Source organism: Procambarus clarkii, chromosome 47, assembly GCF_040958095.1.
Source record: "Procambarus clarkii isolate CNS0578487 chromosome 47, FALCON_Pclarkii_2.0, whole genome shotgun sequence".
NCBI classification, from domain to species: domain Eukaryota; kingdom Metazoa; phylum Arthropoda; class Malacostraca; order Decapoda; family Cambaridae; genus Procambarus; species Procambarus clarkii.
Window position 1 is genome coordinate 34624409 of NC_091196.1, and position 27642 is coordinate 34652050.

General features: G+C 44.5%; 1 protein-coding gene across 10 annotated transcripts in view; it reads right to left on the reverse strand.

Moving 5' to 3' along the window:
* The window catches only part of LOC123762901 (mitochondrial potassium channel ATP-binding subunit), an 848556-nt gene that overhangs the window by 677842 nt on the left and 143072 nt on the right, over positions 1 to 27642 (reverse strand). For 7 of the 10 annotated variants that reach the window (XM_069302215.1, XM_069302219.1, XM_069302214.1 and 4 more), the window contains exon 3: positions 14805 to 14921. The exons of the other annotated variants lie outside the window; for them this stretch is intronic. In XM_069302215.1, coding sequence (XP_069158316.1) covers positions 14805 to 14921 — 117 coding nt within the window. The remainder of the gene's footprint in view (positions 1 to 14804; positions 14922 to 27642) is intronic. 10 annotated transcript variants of the gene reach the window in all.

Consider the following 27642-nt stretch of genomic DNA (forward strand, 5'->3'; position numbering starts at 1 on the left):
AAAGTCACTGAGGCATTAGAAGAAAAACAGAATGCTGATGTGATATACACGGACTTCGCAAAGGCTTTCGATAAATGTGACCATGGCGTGATAGCACACAAAATTAAGTCAATGGGAATAACCGGTAAAGTAGGACGCTGGATACTCAGTTTTCTGTCAAACAGGACTCAGCAAGTAACGGTCAACCATATAAAATCTAGTCCAAGTGCAGTTAAAAGCTCTGTACCTCAGGGTACAGTCCTTGCACCACTGCTTTTCTTTATTCTCATATCAGATATAGACAAAAATACAAGTCACAGCTTCGTGTCATCCTTTGCAGATGATACAAAAATCAGCATGAAAATTACCTCTGCTGAAGACATTGATAAACTACAAACAGATATTAACATATTAACAAACATATTAACAACGTTTTCGATTGGGCAGCAGAAAATAACATGATGTTTAATGGTGATAAATTCCAGGTACTCAGATACGGCAAAAATGAGGATCTTAAACATAATACAGAGTACAAAACACAATCGAATCTGCCCATAGAAGGAAAACAGCATGTTAAGGATTTGGGAATAATGATGTCCGATGACCTAACGTTTAAGGAGCATAACCAAGCAAATATTGTGACAGCCAGAAAAATGATAGGATGGATTACGAGAACTTTCAAATCCAGGGATCCCATCACAATGGTTGTACTCTTCAAGGCACTTGAGTTGTCCCATCTTGAGTACTGCTCAGTACTCACTTCCCCCCTTCAGAGCAGGAGAGATTGCTGAAATAGAGGGAATACAGAGAACATATACGGCACGCATAGATGCAATAAAGCACCTAAATTATTGGGATCGTCTCAAAGCCCTCCAAATGTACTCACTAGAAAGAAGACGAGAGAGATATCAAATAATATACACCTGGAAGATACTGGAGGGCCAAGTACCAAATCTACACAGAAAAATAACAACGTACTGGAGTGAACGATATGGAAGAAAATGTAGAATAGAACCAGTGAAGAGCAGAGGTGCCATAGGCACAATCAGAGAACACTGTATAAACATCAGAGGTCCGCGGTTGTTCAACGTCCTCCCAGCAAGCATAAGAAATATTGCCGGAACAACCGTGGACATCTTCAAGAGGAAACTAGATTTATTCCTCCAAGGAGTGCCGGACCAACCGGGATGTGGTGTGTATGTGGGCCTGCGGGTCGCTCCAAGCAACAGCCTAGTGGACCAAACTCTCACAAGTCAAGCCTGGCCTCGGGCCGAGCTTGGGGAGTAGAAGAACTCCCAGAACCCCATCAACCAGGTATCAACCAGTGCCTTCTACCCTGTGACTTCACAGATTCACATCCTATTATTGCTATTATTTTGATTTGTCACGAGACTAGAGTGTTCATTGTGGTTTTATTTTACATAACTGCACAATCAAGGAACATCTGTGCACCATATCGGCTCCAAATGCACGCATTGCATCAGTGATGGCTGACTGGTGGGTGGATGGATGGATGGGGGAGCTTAGGTGGGAGGCAGTATATTAGAGAGGGAGAATTAGTGAGAATGTAAGGGAGGGGGGAAGGTAGGGAGAGATGCTAGGAGGTAGGCAGGAAGGGAGGGAAGAAGTGAGGGAGGATGGGAGAATTAGGGAGGGAAAGGCTGGCAAGCTGGCAGGCAGGCTGGCTGGCTGGCTGGCAGGCAGGCAGGCAGGCAGACAGGCAGGCAGGCAGGCAGGCTGGCTGGCTGGCTGGCAGGCAAGCAGGCAGGCAGGCAGGCAGGCAGGTAGGCAGGCAGGCAGGCAGGTAGGCAGGACGGTAGGCAGGCAGGCTGGCAGGCAGGCTTGCAGGCAGGCTGGCAGGCAGGCTGGCAGGCGGGCTGGCAGGCGGGCAGGCAGGCAGGCAGGCTGGCAGGCAGGCTGGCAGGCAGGCTGGCAGGCAGGCAGGCAGGTAGGCACCCAGGCTCGCAGGCAGGCAGGCTGGCAGGCAGGCAGGCAGGCAGGTTGGCTGGCTGGCTGGCTGGCTGGCTGGGTGGCTGGCTGGCTGGCTAGCAGGCAGGCAGGGAGGGAGGCAGGCAGGCTGGCAGGCAGGCTGGATGGCAGGCAGGCTGGATGGCAGACAGGCTGGATGGCAGGCAGGCTGGATGGCAGGCAGGCAGGCTGGATGGCAGGCAGGCTGGCTGGCAGACAGGCAGGCAGACAGGCAGGCAGGCAGGCAGGGAGGGATGGATGTTGAGTTGAACCGCATGACCTTTAACCCTTAACATGCTCGGGGTCTAATATCCTGCTATCCACACAGGCGCATGTCATTTTGAAAAAAAAAAAAATTTTTTTTTTTTGCTAATCTGTTAAGTTCTGTTCACTGATCACGGGAAAAATAAAAAAAAAATTCTATTGTACTTACTTTTGTTGCAATAGAGCCGAGAAGCTCTGCGATGACGTCACAATCTGCATGGTCGCTCATGCAGTACACGCCCGGAAGGTGTTGCGCGCGGTCCTCAAACAGCCAGAGTTGCCACAAATATATTTTCGCGCTATTTATTTACAATGTCTAAGCGCATTTTATCTAATTTTTTTTTCACTAATTGTGTTTCAAATACTGTTTGAACATATTTTGTATCAATAATTGTTGCATATTTGAGTATACACAGGCGCACACAAATGTTTTCAATTACGGCAATATAATATGTCATTACAGTCTATTATATTATATGTTCTGCTTATATGTTTACATATTTACACACTCGCACACGCTATACACACTTTGAAGCACACTTAGAAGATTTCTAGACTGTGGTAGTCATTGAAGCAGTCGACAGCACATAATGGGATACCACACGTTTCACACCATGTTTGCACAAGCTTCCGTTTCTTGTCTCTACGTGTCGTTGTTTTACACACCAAGCAATCACGTTGGGCTATTGCACGCTTCACACCAGGTGGCAAATACTTAGACACTCACCAACTGCAATGTCGTTGTCAAACACAGGCATTTCCCTTCGTTGTGGCTTTACTGTACCAACCAATCCGGTTCTATTTTCTAGCAAGAACCGAGCTAGCAAGGGACTTGTATAGTAATTATCTGTGTATAAAATGTGTCCCTTGTTCATCCACGGAGCCATGATGGTCTTCACTACACTCCCCGAGAATCCATGTTCGTCGTTACCGGGAATGTCTACATCACTAGCCGAGTACAGAATCATGTGTAACACGTATCCTGTCTCACAATCACAAAGAACAAAAAATTTCAGGCCAAATCGGTTTCGTTTTGAGGGAATGTACTGTTTGAATGGAACACGTCCCTTGAAAAGTATGAGAGATTCATCAACCACCAGCTTCTGTGCTGGTACGTAAAAATCTCTGAATTTTCCAATAACATCGTTCATGTAGTGCCTCACTCGCCACAGTCTATCATCAGGTGTTCGGTCCTGAACACTTCCAAAATGTAGACACCTGAGGAGTATCTGAAACCTGTCTCGTGACATATATTTCCCGAATAAAGGTGTTGGTATTGTCTTGTCCTTGCTCCAATAGTCATTTATTGCATGTTTGTGACAGTGCTTCATCAACAAACAGAGTGCCAAAAACACATACATTTCCGCCACTGTGGTATTTTTCCAACGCTGCAGTCGTGAAAATTCTGTGATTTCCCTCTCAATCAGGTAAGCAGCATGCAGGTTCGTTTGGTGTACAATGTATTCCATGAGTGGTTCATCATAGAATGCTGTAAAATATTCCATCTCAGCCATGTCCTCACCTTGATTAGGGAAAAGGTTTGTAATCCCTACATCTTTATCGTCAAAGTGAGGAATATTAGGAATAAAATCGTCACCATCACTCCACTCAAGTACACCAGGCGTCCTGCGAGATGCAGAGGAAAGACGGCGAGGAAGCGATGCATACCGGCGACCAGGAGCTGAATACCGTCTGCGAGAAGCACGGCGGCTACGTGCACGTGAGGTGGGTGCACGTGAACACGAGGGTCTTGGTGCCTCATGTGGTGCCATGCGGTGGCGCTTGGCTGGGCGAGATGCTGCTGACGCGACAATTTCTCGCCCAGTTACACCACTGGTACCAGCCACAGGCTCAATAAAACTTTGATCTGAGTCACTAAACCCAGAAAAGGAGTCACCTCCCTCTGACTCGTCACCCTCAAACAGAAAATATCCGCAGGAACTGTGAGGTCGTGGTAGAATTGGGGTAGAAAATGGGCGAGGAGGCATGGGAGAGCGTATAGGCCTCGCCATGGCATGGCGGTCATTCTCACTTTCACTGCTGCTGCTACTATCTCCCGACAACTGTGTATAATCCTCATCGTTGTCTGAATCGTCAAACACACTTTCTTCACCTTCAGAGAATAATTCGTGGGCTATTTGCTCTGGGGTGAGGGACTGAGTGATGCGTGCTCGTGAGGCGTTTGACCGTGCGCTCGCCATGGTGACTCTCGCTAAACTGAGGCCTCCCATGCCATCGGAGCGTGAGCTGGATTTTTTTTCAAAATGGCCGCTGTTTACTAGAGCCCCTGGGCAGCGTATGGGACCCCCAGCTACACCGCGGGCCATTCAAATCGTGCGCGGTACCCATACACTTCATATGAAGTGAAGCGCAGTTGACTGGTAAAACGATTTACACTTCATATGAAGTGATGCGCACTTTAAGGGTTAAGAGAGAGTATGGGATGTAGGGGGTGGGGAGGTGGGGGGGGTGGTTTGTCAGTGGTGGGGGAGAGACCGGCTCACACCCGAAGATAAGCCTAACACACTCGACCCGTTAGCAGGATGGCACGGAGGGAGGCAAGCTGGCTGGCAGAGAGGGAGGGAGGGAGGCTGGCTGGTTGGCAGGCAGGCTGGCAGGCAGGCAGGCAGGCAGGCTGGCTGGCAGGCAGGCAGGCTGGCTGGCAGGCACGCAGGCTGGCTGGCAGAGAGGGAGGGAGGGAGGGAGGGAGGGAGGCTGGCAGGGAGGCTGGCAGGGAGGCTGGCAGGCAGGCTGGCTGGCAGGCAGGCAGGCAGGCTGGCAGGCAGGCAGGCTGGCTGGCAGGCAGGCAGGCTGGCTGGCAGGCAGGCTGGCTGGCAGGCAGGCAGGCAGGCTGGCAGGCAGGCAGGCAGGCTGGCTGGCAGGCAGGCAGGCAGGCTGGCTGGCTGGCTGGCAGGCAGGCAGGCTGGCTGGCTGGCTGGCAGGCAGGCAGGCAGGCAGGCAGGCAGGCAGGCAGGCTGGCTGGCAGGCAGGCTGGCAGGCAGGCAGGCTGGCTGGCAGGCAGGCAGGCAGGCTGGCTGGCTGGCAGGCAGGCAGGCTGGCTGGCTGGCAGGCAGGCAGGCAGGCAGGCAGGCAGGCAGAGAGGGAGGCAGGCTGGCAGAGAGGGAGGTAGGCAGGCAGGGAGAGAGGGAGGCAGGCAGGCAAGCTGGCAGAGAGGGAGGCAGGCTGGCAGAGAGGGAGGTAGGCAGGCAGGCTGGCTGGCAGGCAGGCAGGCAGGCAGGCTGGCAGGCAGAGAGGAAGGCAGGCTGGCAGAGAGGGAGGTAGGCAGGCAGGGAGAGAGGGAGGCAGGCAGGCAAGCTGGCAGAGAGGGAGGCAGGCAGGATGGCAGGCAGCCTGGCAGGCAGGCAGGCAGGCAGGCTGGCAAGCAAGCAGGCAGGCAGGCAGGCAGGCATGGATGGATGTTGAGTTGAACCGCGTGATCTTTAGGAGAGAGTATGGGATGTACGGGGGGGAGGGGGTTGTCGGTGGTGGGGGAGAGACCGGCTCACTCCCAAAGATAAGCCTAACACACAGGCAGGCTGGCAGGCTGGCATGCTGGCAGGCTGGCAGGCTGGCTGGCTGGCTGGCTGGCTGGCTGGCTGGCAGGCAGGCTGGCAGGCAGGCTGGCAGGCAGGCTGGCTGGCTGGCAGGCTGGCTGGCAGGCTGGCAGGCAGGCAGGCTGGCTGGCCAGGCTGGCAGGCAGGCTGCCTAGGATACCTGGTTACCTGGTTGATGGGGTTCTTCTACTCCCCAAGCCCGGCCCGAGGCCAGGCTTGACTTGTGAGAGTTTGGTCCACTAGGCTGTTGCTTGGAGCGGCCCGCAGGCCCACAGACCCACCACAGCCCGGTTGGTCCGGCACTCCTTGGAGGAATAAGTCTAGTTTCCTCTTGAAAATGTCCACGGTTGTTCCGGCAATATTTCTAATGCTTGCTGAGAGGACGTTGAACAACCGCGGACCTCTGATGTTTATACAGCGTTCTCTGATTGTGCCTATGGCACCTCTGCTCTTCACTGGTTCTATTCTACATTTTCTTCCATATCGTTCACTCCAGTACGTTGTTATTTTACTGTGTAGATTTGGTACTTGGCCCTCCAGTATCTTCCAGGTGTATATTATTTGATATCTCTCTCATCTTCTTTCTAGTGAGTACATTTGGAGGGCTTTGAGACGATCCCAATAATTTAGGTGCTTTATTGCGTTTATGCGTGCCATATATGTTCTCTGTATTCCCTCTATTTCAGCAATCTCTCCTGCTCTGAAGGGGGAAGTGAGTACTGAGCAGTACTCAAGACGGGACAACACAAGTGACTTGAAGAGTACAACCATTGTGATGGGATCCCTGGATTTGAAAGTTCTCGTAATCCATCCTATCATTTTTCTGGCTGTCGAAATATTTGCTTGGTTATGCTCCTTAAACGTTAGGTCGTCAGACATTATTATTCCCAAATCCTTTACATGCTGTTTTCCTGTTGCTGTTCAGGATGTTCCTGCAGGCTGGCTGGCAGGATGTTACTGCAGGCTGGCTGGCTGGCAGGCTGGCTGGCTGGCTGGCTGGCTGGCTGGCTGGCTGGCTGGCTGGCTGGCAGGCTGGCTGGCAGGCTGGCTGGCAGGCTGGCTGGCAGGCTGGCTGGCAGGCAAGCTGGCTGGCAGGCAGGCAGGCTGGCTGGCTGGCTGGCAGGTAGGCAGGCTGGCTGTCAGGCTGGCTGGCAGGATGTTCCTGCAGGCTGGCTGGCATGCTGGCTGGCAGGCTGACAGGCAGGCTGGCAGGTTGACAGACCATTCTATAGGCCATTGCTCCTTGTGCCTCTCTGAGGGGGCCAGGTTCTGGCTCGTGGTCCCGGTAGGCAAGAACTCCAAACACTTTTACTGATGCCACTAAGTCATACATATGCATTCAGCCTGGACAGCTCCGGGGAGCCGACGGGACTCCCCCCAGAAAGAAGCGTTGACAGAGCAGTCACCAGCAGTCTTCTAGTTTTGGCATATTTAATGCCTCTTAATCTCTCCTCGTAGCTCTTGCCCTTCAGTTCTGGGAGCCACTTAGTAGCATGTCTTTGCCCCTTTTCCAGTTTGTTGATGTGTTTCTTAAGATATGGGCACCACACAACCGCTGCATATTCTAGCTTTGTCCTAACAAAAGTCGTGAACAATTTCTTTAGTATATCGCCATCCAAGTATTTAAAAGCAATTCTGAAGTTAGAAAGCGTGGCATAGGCTCCTCGCACAATGTTCTTTATGTGATCCTCAGGTGATAGTTTTCTATCTAGAAACACCCCTCGATCTCTTTCTTTATCAGAATTCTTTAAATATTTCTCACATAATATATAGGTTGTGTGGGGTCTATGTTCTCCTATTCCACATTCCATAACATGGCATTTATTTACATTAAATTCCATTTCCCAATTGGTGCTCCATATACTTATTTTGTCCAGGTCTTCTTGAAGGGCATGACAATCATCTAAGTTTCTTATCCTTCCTATTATCTTAGCATCATCAGCAAACATGTTCATATAATTCTGTATACCAACTGGCAGATCATTTATGTAGACAATAAACATCACTGGTGCAAGAACTGAACCCTGTGGTACTCCACTCGTAACATTTCTCCAGTCCGATAGATTGCCTCTGATTACTGCCCTCATTTTTCTATCAGTCAGAAAAAAAATTTCATCCATGTTAGAAGCTTACCTGTCACCCCTCCAATATTTTCCAGTTTCCAAAACAACCTCTTATGTGGAACTCTGTCGAAAGCCATTTTTTAGGTCCAGATAGATACAGTCAACCCAAACATCTCTTTCCTGTAAAATCTCTGTGGCTTGATCTTAGAAACTGAGTAAATTCGATACACAGGATTTTCCAGATCGAAAACCATACTGTTTGTCTGATATTATATAATTTTTCTCCAGGTGTTCTACCCATTTAGTTTTGATTAGTTTTTCCAATACTTTCCCTATTACACTAGTCAATGATACAGGTCTATAATTGAGGGGGAGTCTTCCCTGTTTCCACTTTTGTAGATTGGAACTATGTTAGCCTGTTTCCACATGTCTGCTACGACTCCTGTACACAGGGATGCCTGAAAGATCAGGTGAAGTGGAATGTTGAGCTCAGATGCACATTCTCTCAGAACCCATGGTGCAACTCCATTTGGGCCAACTGCTTCGTTCTTACAGGACTACTTTGTTCTTACAGTGTGTGAGTGTGTGTGTGTGAAAAAAGAAATAGTAGTTAATAACAGTTGATTGACAGTTGAGCGAACTATCACAGACTGGCTATGGTCATGCCTGATCCACACCACAGCTCCCCCATCTCCGCTACATCCTACACTTCCCATCCATCCCCACACTGGACACTCCCAGAAATATCCCACACAACTCGAGCTGCATCTAGATGGTTGGTACGGGATTAATGTGGTGCGGTTAGGCCTTGGAGGCAAACTGCCCTGCTTGACAGTTTTTATTTATTTATTTACATACAAGAAGAAACCTTGGATTTGTGATAGTACATAACGTCGGTGTTTCGTAAACAACATCAGACTAGTGTTTTTTACAAACTGTGACTGATTGCTACTACAACTGAGAATGCCTAACTGCCTTTGGCTGGTTATGACTGACTGTGACTTATGACTGGTTATGACTGACTGTGACTTATGACTGGTTATGACTGACTGTGACCAATGACTGGTTATGACTGACTTGTGATTGTGAATGCCTGCTACAACTATGACTTGTGACTGAATGCCTGACTGACTTCAACATGGCTGCCTCTTGACTGGTTGCAACTGTGACTAGCTCTGACTACATGCTGCATAACAAGAGCAATGAAATCTGTGGTGGGAAAATGTAACTGCTGGCCTAGCAAGGGCAAGGTTGTTACAACAAACATAATAGTGCCCTCCATTATAGCGAGTACTGGACTCTGTAATCTCAATACCATGTTCCGGATTTAATGAACATTGACTCTGTAAATAAAGCACCAGTTAATGATCTAAAATTCGATCGTTAGAACTGGTGGAACAGTAAATAAGAGGTCCTTAAATCAAGTGGATACTTATCATAGAAATAGGTGGAATAGTGAAGGTTTAAATGAGGAATAATATATGACTATTGGTATTTCTGCAAAGGGTAACTTTGATAATGTCACCAATGGATGGCAGCATTTAGTGGGTCAATGTGCCTCTTTTGAAGGAGGTTGGAAGATCTGGGCAAACATTACATGATATATAAACATTATTCTAGAACCATGGACTAAGGTTATATATCAAAGCATAATACTTGTTTCCTTGATACAACTGCTACAACCAGTTCTCTTTATCCCTTAAACTGCATATGGCGTATATATACGCCATGAGTAACATGTCCCACGGTGCGCATGGTGTATATATACACCATAGGGTGCCAGGCACGATTCAAATGGCCCGTGGCTACACAGGGTTCACATTAGCTTCCTCAAGGCTCTTGTAAACAGACGCCATTTTAAAAAAAAATCATGAACAATATTCTCAGGTGTGAGAGCCACAATACTGTTGGAGCAACCAAGGCTGATGCATGCAGCATAAGCGAACAGCATTGCTGTTCAGCTTGTGACCACAGCATCGCCTGAAAAATGTCAAAATAAATATATAACTGCTACTATTTAGTGATGACAATATTACAGATGACCCCTGACTGTGATAAAAATTACCAGGATTGTGATATTAGCTGGATTGTTGTAATAATTAGCGCTGTGAGAGGAGTGATGCTGAGGGACGGAGAGAGATTGCATCATTTACTGACTGTGTAGCCACCTGTCATTGTCTGCATTCACCATACCAGCTCAGTGGCTCTCTATGGTGAACACAAATGTAGATACTTATATATATATAATGTGTGTATTAGTGTAATAACATCAAAAGGATTATGTTGGGAGGAGCCATTTGGGTGACGAAGGTGACATCGTCTGCATGACTTGTCTGGCTGTGAAGAGGGTAGCCATTATGCTCTTTGGGAACTCTACAAGTTTAGGTGTAAAGTTACGGCGCATACAACATGTAGATACTTATATATATTATGTGTATATAGTGTAATAACACTGCAAACAGTATTGTTGGGGGAGAAAGTTTAGTGCGTGTGACCTTGAATGAGTGAGTGAGGGAGCTGCCAGCTGACTGTGTGTAGCGACGACTCTTAGTGCCTGAACTAACTATATCAGCTTAGTTGTACAGTTGTGGTGAACAAAACATATACATACTTATATATAACGTCTGTAAATAGTGTAATAACACCACAAACGGTATTGTTGGGGGGAGAAAGTTTAGTGCGTGTGACCTTGAATGAGTGAGTGAGGGAGCTGTCAGCTGACTGTGTGTAGCGACTATTCTTAGTGCCTGAACTATATCAGCTTAGTTGTACAGTTGTGGTGAACAAAACATGTAGATATATATATAACGTCTGTATATTGTGAATAAAATATAAAACAGGATGGTGGGAGGAGAAAGTGGGCGACTGAGGCAATGTTGAAGGAGAGGCAACGAGTGGCTGGCTGGTGTGTGGCGGTCACTCCTCGTTGCTTTTCGACTCTCAATACCAACTTAGTAATTCGTTATGGTGAACAAAACATGCAGATACTTATATATAACCTGTGTGTATAGAGTGTAATAACAGCAAAACTATTTGTTTATTGTTTTATGAACATAATAATTGAATCACTAATATGCACACCATACTTTTGAGTATAGCAATTATTCACCCCTTTTATTATATAAATATATCACAATACACACTATTGAATAATATTACTGCAAAAAAACTAGGAAAAAATCAGAGACATTGAAATAATTAAGTGATAATATCTTTGTGGCAACTCCCACCTGTCAGTGTGGGTGACGCTGACCGACTCTGACGACCGCTCTGTCAACGCCCACTTTTTGCCAGACTTCCTCGGTCTATTGCGCCCAAAATATGTCACCTACAATTTTTTTTCCCCCATGCTCAAGGAACACAAATTAACACTTTCGCGCTTTATATTAGAGATAACTCGTCACTGGTTTTTCTTACGATTCCGCATAACTGCCTACTTTTCTCGTCAATCGAAAAAATATTTCTATAAATTCCATTTTGTAACTGAAATGGATGGGGATACTTTTGTTTTGTAGAGAATTTATTTGCGAAGTTTTTGGTACCAGAATGAATATTATATCACATAAACTTCTATGAGTAAAAAAAAAAATACACAAAGTATGTTTGGGGGTGTGGCGAGCGTGTGGCAGTGGGTTCCCTTTAGCCGTTGATATATCCAACACGTGGGAAATATTTGTATGTGTTATGTATATGTCTGTGTAGGGAATTTTACTGCGATCACTGTCATACAAATTATAAAATGTTTCAACAAGTATAAACATGACAAACATCAAACGAACGAAAACAATGCGTTCTTTTCTGCCGCGAACGCATACTGAGCGACATGGTTCTATATTTGGCGCTTCTCTTACACATGCTTTGTACCAATGTTATACAGTTCATCTTATAGAAAATTTTATTGCGAACACATTGGTATAAAAAAGAAATACGTACATAGAAAAGTAGGGTCAGGAAACGTATAAACTTTCCAAGCATGATTTCCCCCCTGTGTTTTTGCCAGTGCGCTCGCGGCTAACTACTCTCCACTTCACACACTCTTGCGGGTGGGCAATTACCTATATTAAACATTCATATGCATATGTCCGTGTAGAGAATTTTATTGCGATTCCAATGATACCAAAATTAGCGATGTAGGACAACTGTAGGCTTCGCAACCATTAAGAAAGTGGAAACATTTTGTTGCTGTTTGGCGCTCTCGGCGAGTGATCTGCATAGTTTTTTATTTGGTGTTGATACTCCTTATGCTTGGGCGGCATTTTATAGGTATGCTCTTATAGACAATTTCATTGCGAACACAGTGATACAAAATTTAAATACGTGCGCCTTCAATTATTGTCAGGACAGTCAAAAGAGTGTACACTTTTTCGGTCTTACCGCATAGGCGCGAAGTGCCGAAAGCATCTGGGGTATTGTTTTTTTTTGAGCGCCGAGAGCGCGAAAGTGTTAACATTTTTAGAAGATGAAATAATTTTTTAGATTTTTTTTCTTATGCACAGGGATCTTTAGGGAACCAGACACAATAAGAATTCCAGGGACATCATAGAGCAAAAAGAGGTGTTTAGAGATGAAGTAGAAAAAATGCTCAAGGAGCTTAGTAAGAACAAAGCAGTTGGTGGCCAGATGGAGTTTCATCATGGGTTCTGAGAGAATGTGCACCTGAGCTCAGCATTCCACTTCAACTGATTTTTCAGGCATCCCTGTGTACAGGAGTTGTAGCTGATGTGTGGAAAAAGGCTAACATAGTTCCAATCTACAAAAGTGGAAACAGGGAAGACCCCCCCTTAATTATAGACCTGTATCATTGACAAGTGTAATAGTCAAAATATTGGCAAAAATAATTAAAACTAAATGGGTAGAACACCTGGAGGAAAATGATATAATATCAGACAGACAGTATGGTTTTTGATCTGGAAGATCCTGTGTAATGAACTTGCTCAGTTTTTATGATTGAGCCACAGAGATTTTACAGGAAAGAGATGGTTGGGTTGACTGCATCTATCTGGACCTAAAAAAGGCTTCCGACAGAGTTACCCATAAGAGGTTGTTCTGGAAACTGGAACATATTGGAGGAGTGACAGGTAAGCTACTAACATGGATGAAAAATTTTCTAACTGACAGAAAAATGAGGGCCGTAATCAGAGGCAAGGTATCAGATTGGAGAAATGTTACGAGTGGAGTACCACAGGGTTCAGTTCTTGCACCGGTAATGTTCATTGTCTACATAAACGATCTACCAGTGGGAATACAGAATTACATGAACATGTTTGCTGATGATGCTAAGATAATAGGGAAGATAAGAAACCTAGATGATTGTCATGCCCTTCAAGAAGACCTGGACAAAATAAGTATATGGAGCAACACTTGGCAAATGGAATTTAATGTGAAAAAATGCCATGTTATGGAATGTGGAATTGGAGAACATAGACCCCACACAACCTATAAATTATGTGAGAAATCTTTAAAGAATTCTGACAAAGAAAGGGATCTAGGGGTGGTTCTAGATAGAAAACTGTCACCTGAGGACCACACTAAGAACATTGTGCGAGGAGCCTATCTTGAGGTTATCTTGATATGATTTCGGGGCTTTAGTGTCCCCGCGGCCCGGTCCTCGACCAGGCCTCCACCCCCAGGAAGTAGCCCGTGACAGCTGACTAACACCCAGGTACCTATTTTACTGCTAGGTAACAGGGGCACAGGGTGAAAGAAACTTTGCCCATTGTTTCTCGCCGGCGCCTGGGATCGAACCTGGGACCACAGGATCACAAGTCCAGTGTGCTGTCTGCTCGGCCAACCGGCATGCTACACTAACCTCAGAATTGCTTTTAAATACATGGATGGAGAAATACTAAAAAATTGTTCACGACATTTATTAGACCATAGCTGGAATATGCAGCAGTTGTATGGTGCCCATATCTTAAGAAGCACATCAACAAACTGGAAAAGGTGCAACGACATGCCACTAAGTGCCTCCCAGAACTGAAGGACAAGAGCTACGAGGAGAGGTTAGAAGCATTAAATATGCCAAAACTAGAAGATAGAAGAAAAAGAGGCGATATGATCACTACGTTCGAAATAGTAACAGGAATCGATAAAATTGATAGGGAAGAATTCCTGAGACCATGAACTTCAAGAACAAGAGGTCATAGATTTAAACTGACAAAACAAAGCTGCCGGAGAAATATACGAAAAATCACTTTTGTAAATAGAGTGGTAGACAGTTGGAACAAGTTAAGTGAGAAGGTGGTGGAGGCTAAAGCCGTCAGTAATTTCAAAGCATTATATGACAAAGAGTGCTGGGGAGACAGGACACCACGAGCATAGCTCTCATCCTGTAACTACACTTAGGTAATTACAGGGGTGTAAATCTCCTTAGGACCCCTTAGCAGCTTAAGGGTTAAAGCATGTCACATATCAACATATACTTTACCAAAGATCAAAAACTGCTGTACAAGAAAATGGTAGCAGGTCACAAATTTGACATAATGTCCTGTTTTCCGTTCGTGGGTCGTCTAGTTGGTTAGGTTATGGAACTTTAGTATGATAGTTTCTTGACATTGGGAATGCTCTAGAAAAGGGGTTGACTACTATTGCACAGCACAACAAAAGGGTTTAGGTTATATAAACATTAAATCAAGTAATCTATATAAATATAAACCTCCGATATAATATAGTATGGTAAATAAAATTATTATTATTTTATAATTGTAATGAATACATATACCCTCACTTTATTATAACTCTAAAATGTCTAAACTATCAATATCTGACCATTGATAGAAATTATGTTTATAAATTTACACATATTTTGACTGGACAATAGACCAGGGGGAAACACAAAGGTTTTAACACACATGAATTTGGAAGTTATCTTTGGTATGTCTTATTTACAACAGAGCATCAATTTCACCAAAACTTGTATGGCCTAAACAAATATTTACTTAAAAACAGTACTCTTGAGTGAATGGCTGAGCCTTACCTTTATGCCCAGAAGAGTACCTCCACTAAGTACTAATTTGGTGATAAAGCCAATACCACCACAGTTGTTAATATGAGCAGCTTGGCCTCCTCTGCTGTGAACTGGGCGAACTACTGTCTAAAACATAAGTTATTATTAAATTATTATTGACATAAATACTGAATAAAATATTAAAAAAAGCTGTATATAATCCTCATTTTTAATCTCTGATGTCAATGAAATTTAATATATTACTTTAGTATTCATTATATATATATATATATATATATATATATATATATATATATATATATATATATATATATATATATATATATATATATATATATATATATATGTCGTACCTAATAGCCAGAACGCACTTATCAGCCTACTATGCAAGGCCCGATTTGCCTAATAAGCCAAGTTTTTCTGAATTAATATATTTTCTTTAATTTTTTTCTTATGAAATGATAAAGCTACCCATTTCATTATGTATGAGGTCAATTTTTTTTTATTGTAGTTAAAATTGACGTAGATATATGACCGAACCTAACCAACCCTACCTAACCTAACCTAACCTATCTTTATAGGTTAGGTTAGGTTAGGTAGCCGAAAAAGTTAGGTTAGGTTAGGTTAGGTAGTCGAAAAACAATTAATTTATGAAAACTTGGCTTAATAGGCAAATCGGGCCTTGCATAGTAGGCTGAGAAGTGAGTTCTGGCTACTAGGTACGACACATATATATATATATATATATATATATATATATATATATATATATATATATATATATATATATAATCTTTGGACAACACCCACCAGTGGGACTCGAACCCAGAAAGCACAACTACCTTCCAGTAGCTGGCATAACTAGTATGCTTTAACCCACTACGCCATCAGACCTTACAAAAGAAGTAGATAGTTCGAGATATATATCTCAAACATCTCCACCTCCCGAAGGCACCAGATGAGTGAGGGGTCAGTCTGCATTTTTCGTCAAGCCACTGTCAATGTGAGAGAACTCTGGTGGGTGTTGTCCAAAGATTATTAATCTTCACTTGTGGTTTATGCAAGTATAGGCTTATATATATATATATATATATATATATATATATATATATATATATATATATATATATATATATATATATATATATATATATACAGAGCACCACTTGGTTCCCGAACCCCTTGGGGACGAGACCCGTCGGTTAACATGTAAGTTCGTATACGAGAAATAGAGGGGAAAAAATAAACTAGAACTGTAAAAAGAAATTTTTCAAAAAAATTTACGAAAAAACTCTAGGGGACAAAATCGACAGGTTCATAGCATAAATGCGACCATATTTTGTTTGTACTCACCAATAAGTGAAGTCCTGATCCGCTTTATAAGAGTCCTTAATTGTTCCTAACTGATTATTAAGACGTGTGGCACACATCCTCTGGATGTTTCCTGCCAGCCTGCAGGAACATCCTGCCAGCCTGCAGAAACATCCTGCCAGCCTGCAGAAACATCCTGCCAGCCTGCAGGAACATCCTGCCAGCCTGCCTGCCAGCTTGCCTGCCAGCCTGCAGAAACATCCTGCCAGCCTGCCTGCCAGCTTGCCTGCCAGCATGCCTGCCAGCTTGCCTGCCAGCCTGCAGGCACATCCTGCCAGCCTGCAGGCACATCCTGCCAGCCTGCAGGCACATCCTGCCAGCCTGCAGGCACATCCTGTCAGCCTGCAGGCACATCCTGCCTAAAATATACGATGATGTACTGTACATTTAAGAAACAAATCTGGGTCACAGGTCTGTGGAGTGTGGTTAGGCTTACGGAGTCAGCCGGTCCCTCCCCCACCACCGACACACCTCCCCCTCTCCTCCCACCCCAAACCCATACACACACACACTCTCAAAGGTCACGTGGTTCACGGTTCACTTCAACACCCATATATCGCTTCCTTCCTGCCTGCCTCCTTCCCAGCCTGCAAGCCTGCCTGCCTCCTTCCCAGCCTGCAAGCCTGCCTGCCTCCTTCCCAGCCTGCCTGCCTCCTTCCCAGCATGCAAGCCTGCCTGCCTCCTTCCCAGCCTGCAAGCCTGCCTGCCTCCTTCCCAGCCTGCAAGCCTGCCTGCCTCCTTCCCAGCCTGCAAGCCTGCCTGCCTCCTTCCCAGCCTGCAAGCCTCTTTCCCAGCATGCAAGCCTGCCTGCCTCCTTCCCAGCCTGCAAGCCTGCCTGCCTCCTTCCCAGCCTGCAAGCCTGCCTACCTCCTTCCCAGCCTGCAAGCCTGCCTGCCTCCTTCCCAACCTGCAAGCCTGCCTACCTCCTTCCCAGCCTGCAAGCCTGCCTGCCTCCTTCCCAGCCTGCAAGCTTGCCTGCCTCTTTCCCAGCCTGCAAGCCTGCCTGCCTCCTTCCCAGCCTGCAAGCCTGCCTGCCTCCTTCCCAGCCTGCAAGCCTGCCTGCCTCCTTCCCAGCCTGCAAGCCTGCCTGCCTCCTTCCCAGCCTGCAAGCCTGCCTGCCTCCTTCCCAGCCTGCAAGCCTGCCTGCCTCCTTCCCAGCCTGCAAGCCTGCCTGCCTCCTTCCCAGCCTGCAAGCCTGCCTGCCTCCTTCCCAGCCTGCAAGCCTGCCTGCCTCCTTCCCAGCCTGCAAGCCTGCCTGCCTCCTTCCCAGCCTGCAAGCCTGCCTGCCTCCTTCCCAGCCTGCAAGCCTGCCTGCCTCCTTCCCAGCCTGCAAGCCTGCCTGCCTCCTTCCCAGCCTGCAAGCCTGCCTGCCTCCTTCCCAGCCTGCAAGCCTGCCTGCCTCCTTCCCAGCCTGCAAGCCTGCCTGCCTCCTTCCCAGCCTGCCTGCCATCATGCTAACGGGTAGTGTGTGTTAGGCTTATCTTCGGGAATGAGCCGGTCTCGCCCCCACCACCCGCCCCCCTACATCCCATACTCTTTTTTAAAGGTCACACGGTTCAACCGCGTGACTACCACTCACTCCCTGCCTGCCAGCCTGCCTGCAAGCTAGCCTGCCTGCCTGCCTGCCTGTGCCTGCCTGCCTGCCTGTACCTGCCTGCCTGCCTTTCCCTCCCTAATTCTCACTACTTCCGTCCCTTCCTGCCTACCTCCTAGCATCTCTCCCTACCTCCCCCTCCCTCTTAGCATCTCTCCCTTCCTTCTCCCGCCCTCCTAGCAACTCTCTCTTCCTCCCTTTCTGACTAATTCTCCCCCCCCTCTCACTGATTCTCCCCTCCCTCTCTCATACTGCCTCCCACCTAAGCTCCCTCATCCATCCACCCACCGGTCAGCCATCACTGACGCAATGCGTGCATTTGGAGCCGACATGGTGCACAGATGTTTCTTGATTGTGCAGATATGTAAAACAAAAGCACAGAATGAACTTTCCAGCCTTATGGCAATTCAAAACAATAGGAATAATAGGCCGTGAATCTGTGAAGTCACAGTGGGCAAACTGGACCATCTCCCACCCACCACAACAAGCCGGCGTGACGCTTGGCGGACCCCTTCCTACCCGAACTTTGTTCGGGTAGCATGACTCCCCAACCCCAATCGGTAAACTGGAAGTTTCGGATAACTAAAGTTCGGAAACAAAGTGGTGCTCTGTATGTATGGATATATATATATATATATACATATGACCGAAAAAGTCAGATTAATAATTCTAACACGAATTTTCTCAATCTTTCGTACATTTCTTTTCACTGTTGGAGGTAATTCAAAAATCAATTCTCCAAAATTCATTTTTATTTCTAGTCTAGTCTGACGCGACACTTGAGCGCGTTTCGTAAAACTTATTACATTTTCAAAGACTTTAGTTAACACATACACAACTGAATAGAACTTACACATCTCCGATTTTGTTTATATCTACATTTGAGTGAGGTGGATGGGGTGAGGTGGTATTTAATAAGGTATTAATTTCATCAACACAAGCCAGAACATGAAACAATGGGTATTGAATAGAAGTGATTGTAGAAAGCCTATTGGTCCATATTTCTTGATGCTTCTATATTGGAGCGGAGTCTTGAGGTGGGTAGAATATAGTTGTGCATTAATTGGCTGTTGATTGCTGGTGTTGACTTCTTGATGTGTAATGCCTCGCAAACGTCAAGCCGCCTGCTATCGCTGTATCTATCGATGATTTCTGTGTTGTTTACTAGGATTTCTCTGGCGATGGTTTGGTTGTGGGAAGAGATTATATGTTCCTTAATGGAGCCCTGTTGCTTATGCATCGTTAAACGCCTTGAAAGAGATGTTGTTGTCTTGCCTATATACTGGGTTTTTTGGAGCTTACAGTCCCCAAGAGGGCATTTGAAGGCATAGACGACGTTAGTCTCTTTTAAAGCGTTCTGTTTTGTGTCTGGAGAGTTTCTCTTGAGTAGGCTGGTCGTTTTTCTGGTTTTATAGTAAATCGTCAGTTGTATCCTCTGATTTTTGTCTGTAGGGATAACGTTTTTATTAACAATATCTTTCAGGACCCTTTCCTCCGTTTTATGAGCTGTGGAAAAGAAGTTCCTGTAAAATAGTCTAATAGGGGGTATAGGTGTTGTGTTGGTTATCTCTTCAGAGGTTGCATGGCGTTTCACTTTCCTTCTTATGATGTCTTCGACGAAACCATTGGAGAAGCCGTTGTTGACTAGGACCTGCCTTATCCTACAGAGTTCTTCGTCGACTTGCTTCCATTCTGAGCTGTGGCTGAGAGCACGGTCGACATATGCGTTAACAACACTCCTCTTGTACCTATCTGGGCAGTCGCTTTTGGCATTTAGGCACATTCCTATGTTCGTTTCCTTAGTGTAGACTGCAGTGTGGAAACCTCCACTCTTTTCCATGACTGTTACATCTAGAAAGGGCAGCTTCCCATCCTTTTCCATCTCGTAAGTGAAACGCAGCACGGAACTCCGCTTAAATGCCTCCTTCAACTCCTGCAGATGTATGACATCAGGTACCTGTGTAAAAATGTTGTCAACATACCTGCAGTATATGGCCGGTTTCATGTTCATGTCGACTAAGACTTTTTGCTCGATGGTACCCATGTAGAAGTTTGCAAACAGGACACCTAGGGGAGAACCAATGGCGACCCCATCTACTTGCTTATACATGTACCCATCCGGGCTCAAGAAGGGTGCCTCTTTAGTACAAGCTTGGAGTAGTTTCCTTAGGATATTTTCTGGTATGTCAAGAGGAGTACAGGCTGGATCACGATACACTCTGTCGGCTATCATCCCGATTGTCTCGTCCACTGGTACGTTAGTGAACAGCGATTCTACGTCCAACGAGGCTCTTATCCCTGTGGCCCGTATGCCCCGCAGTAAGTCAACAAATTCCTTTGGAGACTTCAGGCTGAAGGCGCAAGGAACATAAGGAGTCAGCAGGCCGTTGAGTCGCTTCGCCAGTCTGTACGTGGGTGTGGGTATCTGGCTAATGATTGGCCGAAGTGGGTTTCCAGGCTTGTGTGTCTTGACATTTCCATACACATATCCAGGTTTATATTCCCCAATGATCTTTGGCAGGTGGAGTCCGGATTTCTTGGCGTTCACAGTTTCGATCAGTTTGTTGACCTTTGGTTTCAATTCGGCTGTAGTGTCCTTCGTTACCCTTTGGAACTTAGTTTGGTCAGAGAGTATGAGGTTCATTTTCGCCAGATATTCGTCTTTTTTAAGAATGACATATATTGGCGACTTGTCACCTCTCCTGACAACTATCTCCTTGTTCTCACGAAGACTTTTAGCTGCCGCTTTGAGCTCGGGGGACAGTATGGTGCTTCTGTAATTGCCTCGATTCTTTCCTCCTTCTGCAATAAGAGGAGGCAACTCCTTCTGCAGTTGAAGGAGGCATTTGAGCGGAGTTCCGTGCTGTGTTTCACTTACGAGATGGAAAAGGATGGGAAGCTGCCCTTTCTAGATGTAACAGTCATGGAAAAGAGCGGAGGTTTCCACACTGCAGTCTACACTAAGGAAACAAACATAGGAATGTGCCTAAATGCCAAAAGCGACTGCCCAGATAGGTACAAGAGGAGTGTTGTTAACGCATATGTCGACCATGCTCTCAGCCACAGCTCAGAATGGAAGCAAGTCGACGAAGAACTCTGTAGGGTAAGGCAGGTCCTAGTCAACAACGGCTTCTCCAATGGTTTCGTCGAAGACATCATAAGAAGGAAAGTGAAACGCCATGCAACCTCTGAAGAGACAACCAACACAACACCTATACCCCCTATTAGACTATTTTACAGGAACTTCTTTTCCACAGCTCATAAAACGGAGGAAAGGGTCCTGAAAGATATTGTTAATAGAAACGTTATCCCTACAGACAAAAATCAGAGGATACAACTAACGATTTACTATAAAACCAGAAAAACGACCAGCCTACTCAAGAGAAACTCTCCAGACACAAAACAGAACGCTTTAAAAGAGACTAACGTCGTCTATGCCTTCAAATGCCCTCTTGGGGACTGAAAGCTCCAAAAAACCCAGTATATAGGCAAGACAACAACATCTCTTTCAAGGCGTTTAACAATGCATAAGCAACAGGGCTTCATTAAGGAACATATAATCTCTTCCCACAACCAAACCATCGCCAGAGAAATCCTAGTAAACAACACAGAAATCATTGATAGATACAGCGATAACAGGCGGCTTGACGTTTGCGAGGCATTACACATCAAGAAGTCAACACCAGCAATCAACAGCCAATTAATGCACAACTATATTCTACCCACCTCAAGACTCCGCTCCAATATAGAAGCATCAAGAAATATGGACCAATAGGCTTTCTACAATCACTTCTATTCAATACCCATTGTTTCATGTTCTGGCTTGTGTTGATGAAATTAATACCTTATTAAATACCACCTCACCCCATCCACCTCACTCAAATGTAGATATAAACAAAATCGGAGATGTGTAAGTTCTATTCAGTTGTGTATGTGTTAACTAAAGTCTTTGAAAATGTAATAAGTTTTACGAAACGCGCTCAAGTGTCGCGTCAGACTAGACTAGAAATAAAAATGAATTTTGGAGAATTGATTTTTGAATTACCTCCAACAGTGAAAAGAAATGTACGAAAGATTGAGAAAATTCGTGTTAGAATTATTAATCTTACTTTTTCAGTCATATTTAATAATATATGTCTACAGGAAAGACTGCTACCAAAATATACTAACATATATATATATATATATATATCTGAAAACTCACACCCCAGAAGTGACTCGAACCCATACTGCTAGGAGCACTCTGCTGGCGTACAGGATCCCTTAACCGCTCGACCAACACAACCGGACAAAAGAGGATGGTAGCCGAGGCTATTTCCATCCTTCCGCCAGCACGCGGTTGGTAATCTTGGGCCCCAAAGAATGAGGTGATTTGATAAAATACCATGCCCAAAGAATGAGGTGATTTGATAAAATACCATGCCCAAGATTACCAACCGAGTGCTTGCGGGGGGATGGAAATAGCCTCGGCTACCATCCTCTTTTGTCCGGTCGTGTTGGTCGAGCGGTTAAGGGATCCTGTTCGCCAGCAGAGTGCTCCTGGCGGTATGGGTTCAAGTCACTTCAGGGGTGTGAGTTTTCAGTTGCATATAGTCCTGGGGACCATTCACGCTGGTTCGCATTTGCGTTCCTCACGTGTGCCCCAAAGAATGAGATGATTTGATAAAAAACCATGCCCAAGATTACCAACCAAGTGCCGGCGGGGGGATGGAAATAGCCTCGGCTACCATCCTCTTTTGTCAGGTCGTGTTGGTCGAGCGGTTAAGGGATCCTGTACGCCAGCAGAGTGCTCCTGGCAGTATGGGTTCGAGTCACTTCTGGGGTGTGAGTTTTCAGTTGCATATAGTCCTGGGGACCATTCAAGCTTGTTCACACACACACACACACACACACTAAAGTAGTAGATAAAATTGTTGGCCTCTTGGAAGGTCTTACAAACAGAGAGAATGTGTGCGACTACAGGAGAATAGGCAGGTACGTAAAAGGGAAAGATCGACCTTTGAGGATCACCCTAAACGGTGCCAAACAGATGGAAGAAGTACTAAGGAATGCTAGGAAATTGCAAAGGGATGAGGATGGGAAAGGGTGGTCGTTAAGACGAGATCTTTCAAAAGAAGATAGAGAGAAGCTGAAACTGAACCTCGCCGAGGCAAAACATTTAAATGAGAGCAGGAATGAAGAAGAAATAAATTCTTTTTTCTACAAAGTGATAGGGGTAGGCAAACCAGTAAAGTGGTACATAAAGGCAAACCAACAAAATCAATAGAGAGAGGGGGAGTGAAGAATAAGGAGAGGGGGAACAAGTTCCTGAAGATTGCATACACCAACATAGATGGAGTGAGATCGAAGATACTGGAGTTAAGTGATGTAATACAGCTGCAGACACCAGACATTGTTGCACTCACGGAGACAAAACTTGAAGATGTAATTTTAAACGAGGTCATATTCCCAAGGGGCTACTCAATATGGAGACGGGACAGAAAAATTAGGAAAGGCGGTGGCGTTGCTGTGCTGGTAAAAGAACACCTAAAGGTGAAGGAAATAATGACTGCCAATCCACAAGAAGTTGACATAATAGCACTAGAGATCTGCTATGAGGATGATAAACTAATGATGATAAATGCATATAGTCCACCGCCAAGCAGCACATGGTCAAAGGAGGAGCTAGATAGTAAACGTGAAGGTCTTATAACAATAATGAGAGAGATTATAGCGAGAGCGGATAACGATAGATCACGACTGTTGATAGTCGGTGACTTCAACTTGAAATCCATAGACTGGGAAGCATATGAAGCTAAAACAGAAGATTTTTGGACCTGTAAATTTGTAGACCTCATCCTGGAAACATTCTTGTATCAACATGTTAAACAAGCTACGAGGATGAGGGAAGGGGACGTTCCCTCCATGCTAGATTTGATATTTACCAGGAAGGAGGAAGAGATATTTGACATTCAGTACCTTCCTCCCTTGGGTAAAAGTGACCATGTCTTTTTGGGAATAAAGTATGCAATGCATTATAAGCTGGAAGAAAATAAGGAGGTTGAAGCAGTTGAAAAACCAGACTTCAGGAGAGGACATTATGGTGACCTTAGAAATTTTTTTAGTGAGTATAATTGGACAGACTTGATGCTAGGCAAGGAAGTGAATGAAATGTATGGCAAGTTTTGTGAAATATATGATAAAGGCACAAAAAAATTTATACCAAAACAGAGATGCAGAACTAGGAAACAGGATTGGTTCAATAGAAATTGCGAGAGGGCTAGAGACCGAAAGACACAAAAATGGAATCAATACAGGAAGAGGCCGAACCCCCAAACATACCAGCGATACAAAGATGCGAGAAACAACTACACGGCAGTGAGGAGAGAGGCAGAAAGAAATTTTGAAAAAGGGATTGCGGACAAATGTAAAACAGAACCAGGTCTATTCTATAAATTCATAAACAACAAATTGCAGGTAAAGGATAATATTCAGAGGTTGAAAATGGGAAATAGATTCACGGAAGATGAAAAGGAAATGTGTGAAACACTAAACGAAAAGTTCCAAAGTGTGTTTGTACAAAATGAAATCTTTAGGGAACCAGATACAATAAGAATTCCAGAGAACAACATAGAACACATAGAGGTGTCTAGAGACGAAGTGGAAAAAATGCTCAAGGAGCTCGGTAAGAACAAAGCAGCTGGCCCAGATGGCGTTTCACCATGGGTTCTGAGAGAATGTGCATCTGAGCTCAGCATTCCACTTCACCTGATCTTTCAGGCATCCCTGTGTACAGGAATCGTAGCAGACGGGTGGAAACAGGCTAACATAGTTCCAATCTACAAAAGTGGCAGCAGGGAAGACCCCCTCAATTATAGACCTGTATCATTGACAAGTGTAATAGTGAAAGTATTGGAAAAACTAATCAAAACTAAATGGGTAGAACACCTAGAGAGAAATGATATAATATCAGACAGACAGTATGGTTTTCGATCTGGAAGATCCTGTGTATCGAATTTACTCAGTTTCTATGATCGAGCCACAGAGATCTTACAGGAAAGAGATGGTTGGGTTGACTGCATCTATCTGGACCTAAAAAAGGCTTTCGACAGAGTTCCACATAAGAGGTTGTTCTGGAAACTGGAAAATATTGGAGGGGTGACAGGTAAGCTTCTATCATGGATGAAAAATTTTCTGACTGATAGAAAAATGAGGGCAGTAATCAGAGGCAATGTATCAGAATGGAGAAATGTCACAAGTGGAGTACCACAGGGTTCAGTTCTTGCACCAGTGATGTTTATTGTGTACATAAATGATCTACCAGTTGGTATACAGAATTATATGAACATGTTTGCTGATGATGCTAAGATAATAGGAAGGATAAGAAATTTAGATGACTGTCATGCCCTTCAAGAAGACCTGGACAAAATAAGTATATGGAGCACCACTTGGCAAATGGAATTTAATGTTAATAAATGTCATGTTATGGAATGTGGAATAGGAGAACATAGACCCCACACAACCTATATATTATGTGAGAAATCTTTAAAGAATTCTGATAAAGAAAGAGATCTAGGAGTGGTTCTAGATAGAAAACTATCACCTGAGGACCACATAAAGAATATTGTGCAAGGAGCCTATGCTATGCTTTCTAACTTCAGAATTGCATTTAAATACATGGATGGCGATATACTAAAGAAATTGTTCATGACTTTTGTTAGGCCAAAGCTAGAATATGCAGCTGTTGTGTGGTGCCCATATCTTAAGAAGCACATCAACAAACTGGAAAAGGTGCAAAGACATGCTACTAAGTGGCTCCCAGAACTGAAGGGCAAGAGCTACGAGGAGAGGTTAGAAGCATTAAATATGCCAAAACTAGAAGACAGAAGAAAAAGAGGTGATATGATCACTACATACAAAATAGTTACAGGAATTGATAAAATCGACAGGGAAGACTTCCTGAGACCTGGAATTTCAAGAACAAGAGGTCATAGATTTAAACTAGCTAAACACAGATGCCGAAGAAATATAAGAAAATTCACCTTCGCAAATAGAGTGGTAGACGGTTGGAACAAGTTAAGTGAGAAGGTGGTGGAGGCCAAGACCGTCAGTAGTTTCAAAGCGTTATATGACAAAGAGTGCTGGGAAGACGGGACACCACGAGCGTAGCTCTCATCCTGTAACTACACTTAGGTAATTACACTTAGGTAATTACACAGATCAGAGGCAATGTATCGGAATGGAGAAATGTCACAAGTGGAGTACCACAGGGTTCAGTTCTTGCACCAGTGATGTTTATTGTGTACATAAATGATCTACCAATTGGTATACAGAATTATATGAACATGTTTGCTGATGATGCTAAGATAATAGGAAGGATAAGAAATTTAGATGATTGTCATGCCCTTCAAGAAGACCTGGACAAAATAAGTATATGGAGCACCACTTGGCAAATGGAATTTAATGTTAATAAATGTCATGTTATGGAATGTGGAATAGGAGAACATAGACCCCACACAACCTATATATTATGTGAGAAATCTTTAAAGAATTCTGATAAAGAAAGAGATCTAGGAGTGGTTCTAGATAGAAAACTATCACCTGAGGACCACATAAAGAATATTGTGCAAGGAGCCTATGCAATGCTTTCTAACTTCAGAATTGCATTTAAATACATGGATGGCGATATACTAAAGATATTGTTCATGACTTTTGTTAGGCCAAAGCTAGAATATGCAGCTGTTGTGTGGTGCCCATATCTTAAGAAGCACATCAACAAACTGGAAAAGGTGCAAAGACATGCTACTAAGTGGCTCCCAGAACTGAAGGGCAAGAGCTACTAGGAGAGGTTAGAAGCATTAAATATGCCAAAACTAGAAGACAGAAGAAAATGAGGTGATATGATCACTACGTACAAAATAATAACAGGAATTGATAAAATCGACAGGGAAGATTTCCTGAGACCTGGCACTTCAAGAACAAGAGGTCATAGATTTAAACTAGCTAAACACAGATGCCGAAGAAATATAAGAAAATTCACCTTCGCAAATAGAGTGGTAGACGGTTGGAACAAGTTAAGTGAGAAGGTGGTGGAGGCCAAGACCGTCAGTAGTTTCAAAGCGTTAAATGACAAAGAGTGCTGGGAAGACAGGACACCACGAGCGTAGCTCTCATCCTGTAACTACACTTAGGTAATTACACACACATATACAGTGGAACCTCTATTAACGAGTTTAATCCGTTCTGGCACCGAGCTCGTTACCTGGAAAACTCGTCTTTGGAAACAAATTTCCCCATTTAAAATAAAGGAAATAAATTTAATCCGTTCCACTCCCAAAAACATCCATACTTGTATGACTTTTTTTTATGTAAATATAATATTGCACATGTAAATATAAATGTTTTGTTGTAGTGTTTTAATATTTACTTTACCTTATGAAGAGTAGTTGCTGGCTTGAGGGAGACGATGGGGAGGTGGGAAGGATGAGAGGGGTTATGGTGTGGAAGGAGAATCCACTTCTGAGTCAGGCGGACTCTCTCTTCTTGGGAATTTCACCCAAATTTCATTTCAAATGTCACACAAGGATGCGTTAGACCAGCACCAAATAAAAAACTACGTTGATTACACTCGTTGTGTCAACAATATAATAGTCTTACCACGAAGATACAATACAATGCCGTTTTCTCAAATAGGCAATGTGGTTATTAAAGAAAACGGAAATTTCATGGCAAACATGTATACAATCCCCAAGTCGATCTGATTGGAATTGGATTTTATAGAAATATTTGCTCAAATGACGCTTGAGCACGGTGTTTGGGTACATTCAGGAGAAAAAAAGTGTGTTACGTTCAAGCGACATATACCTGCGAAAGTGATAACACTTTCATAAAGTGTTATCACAA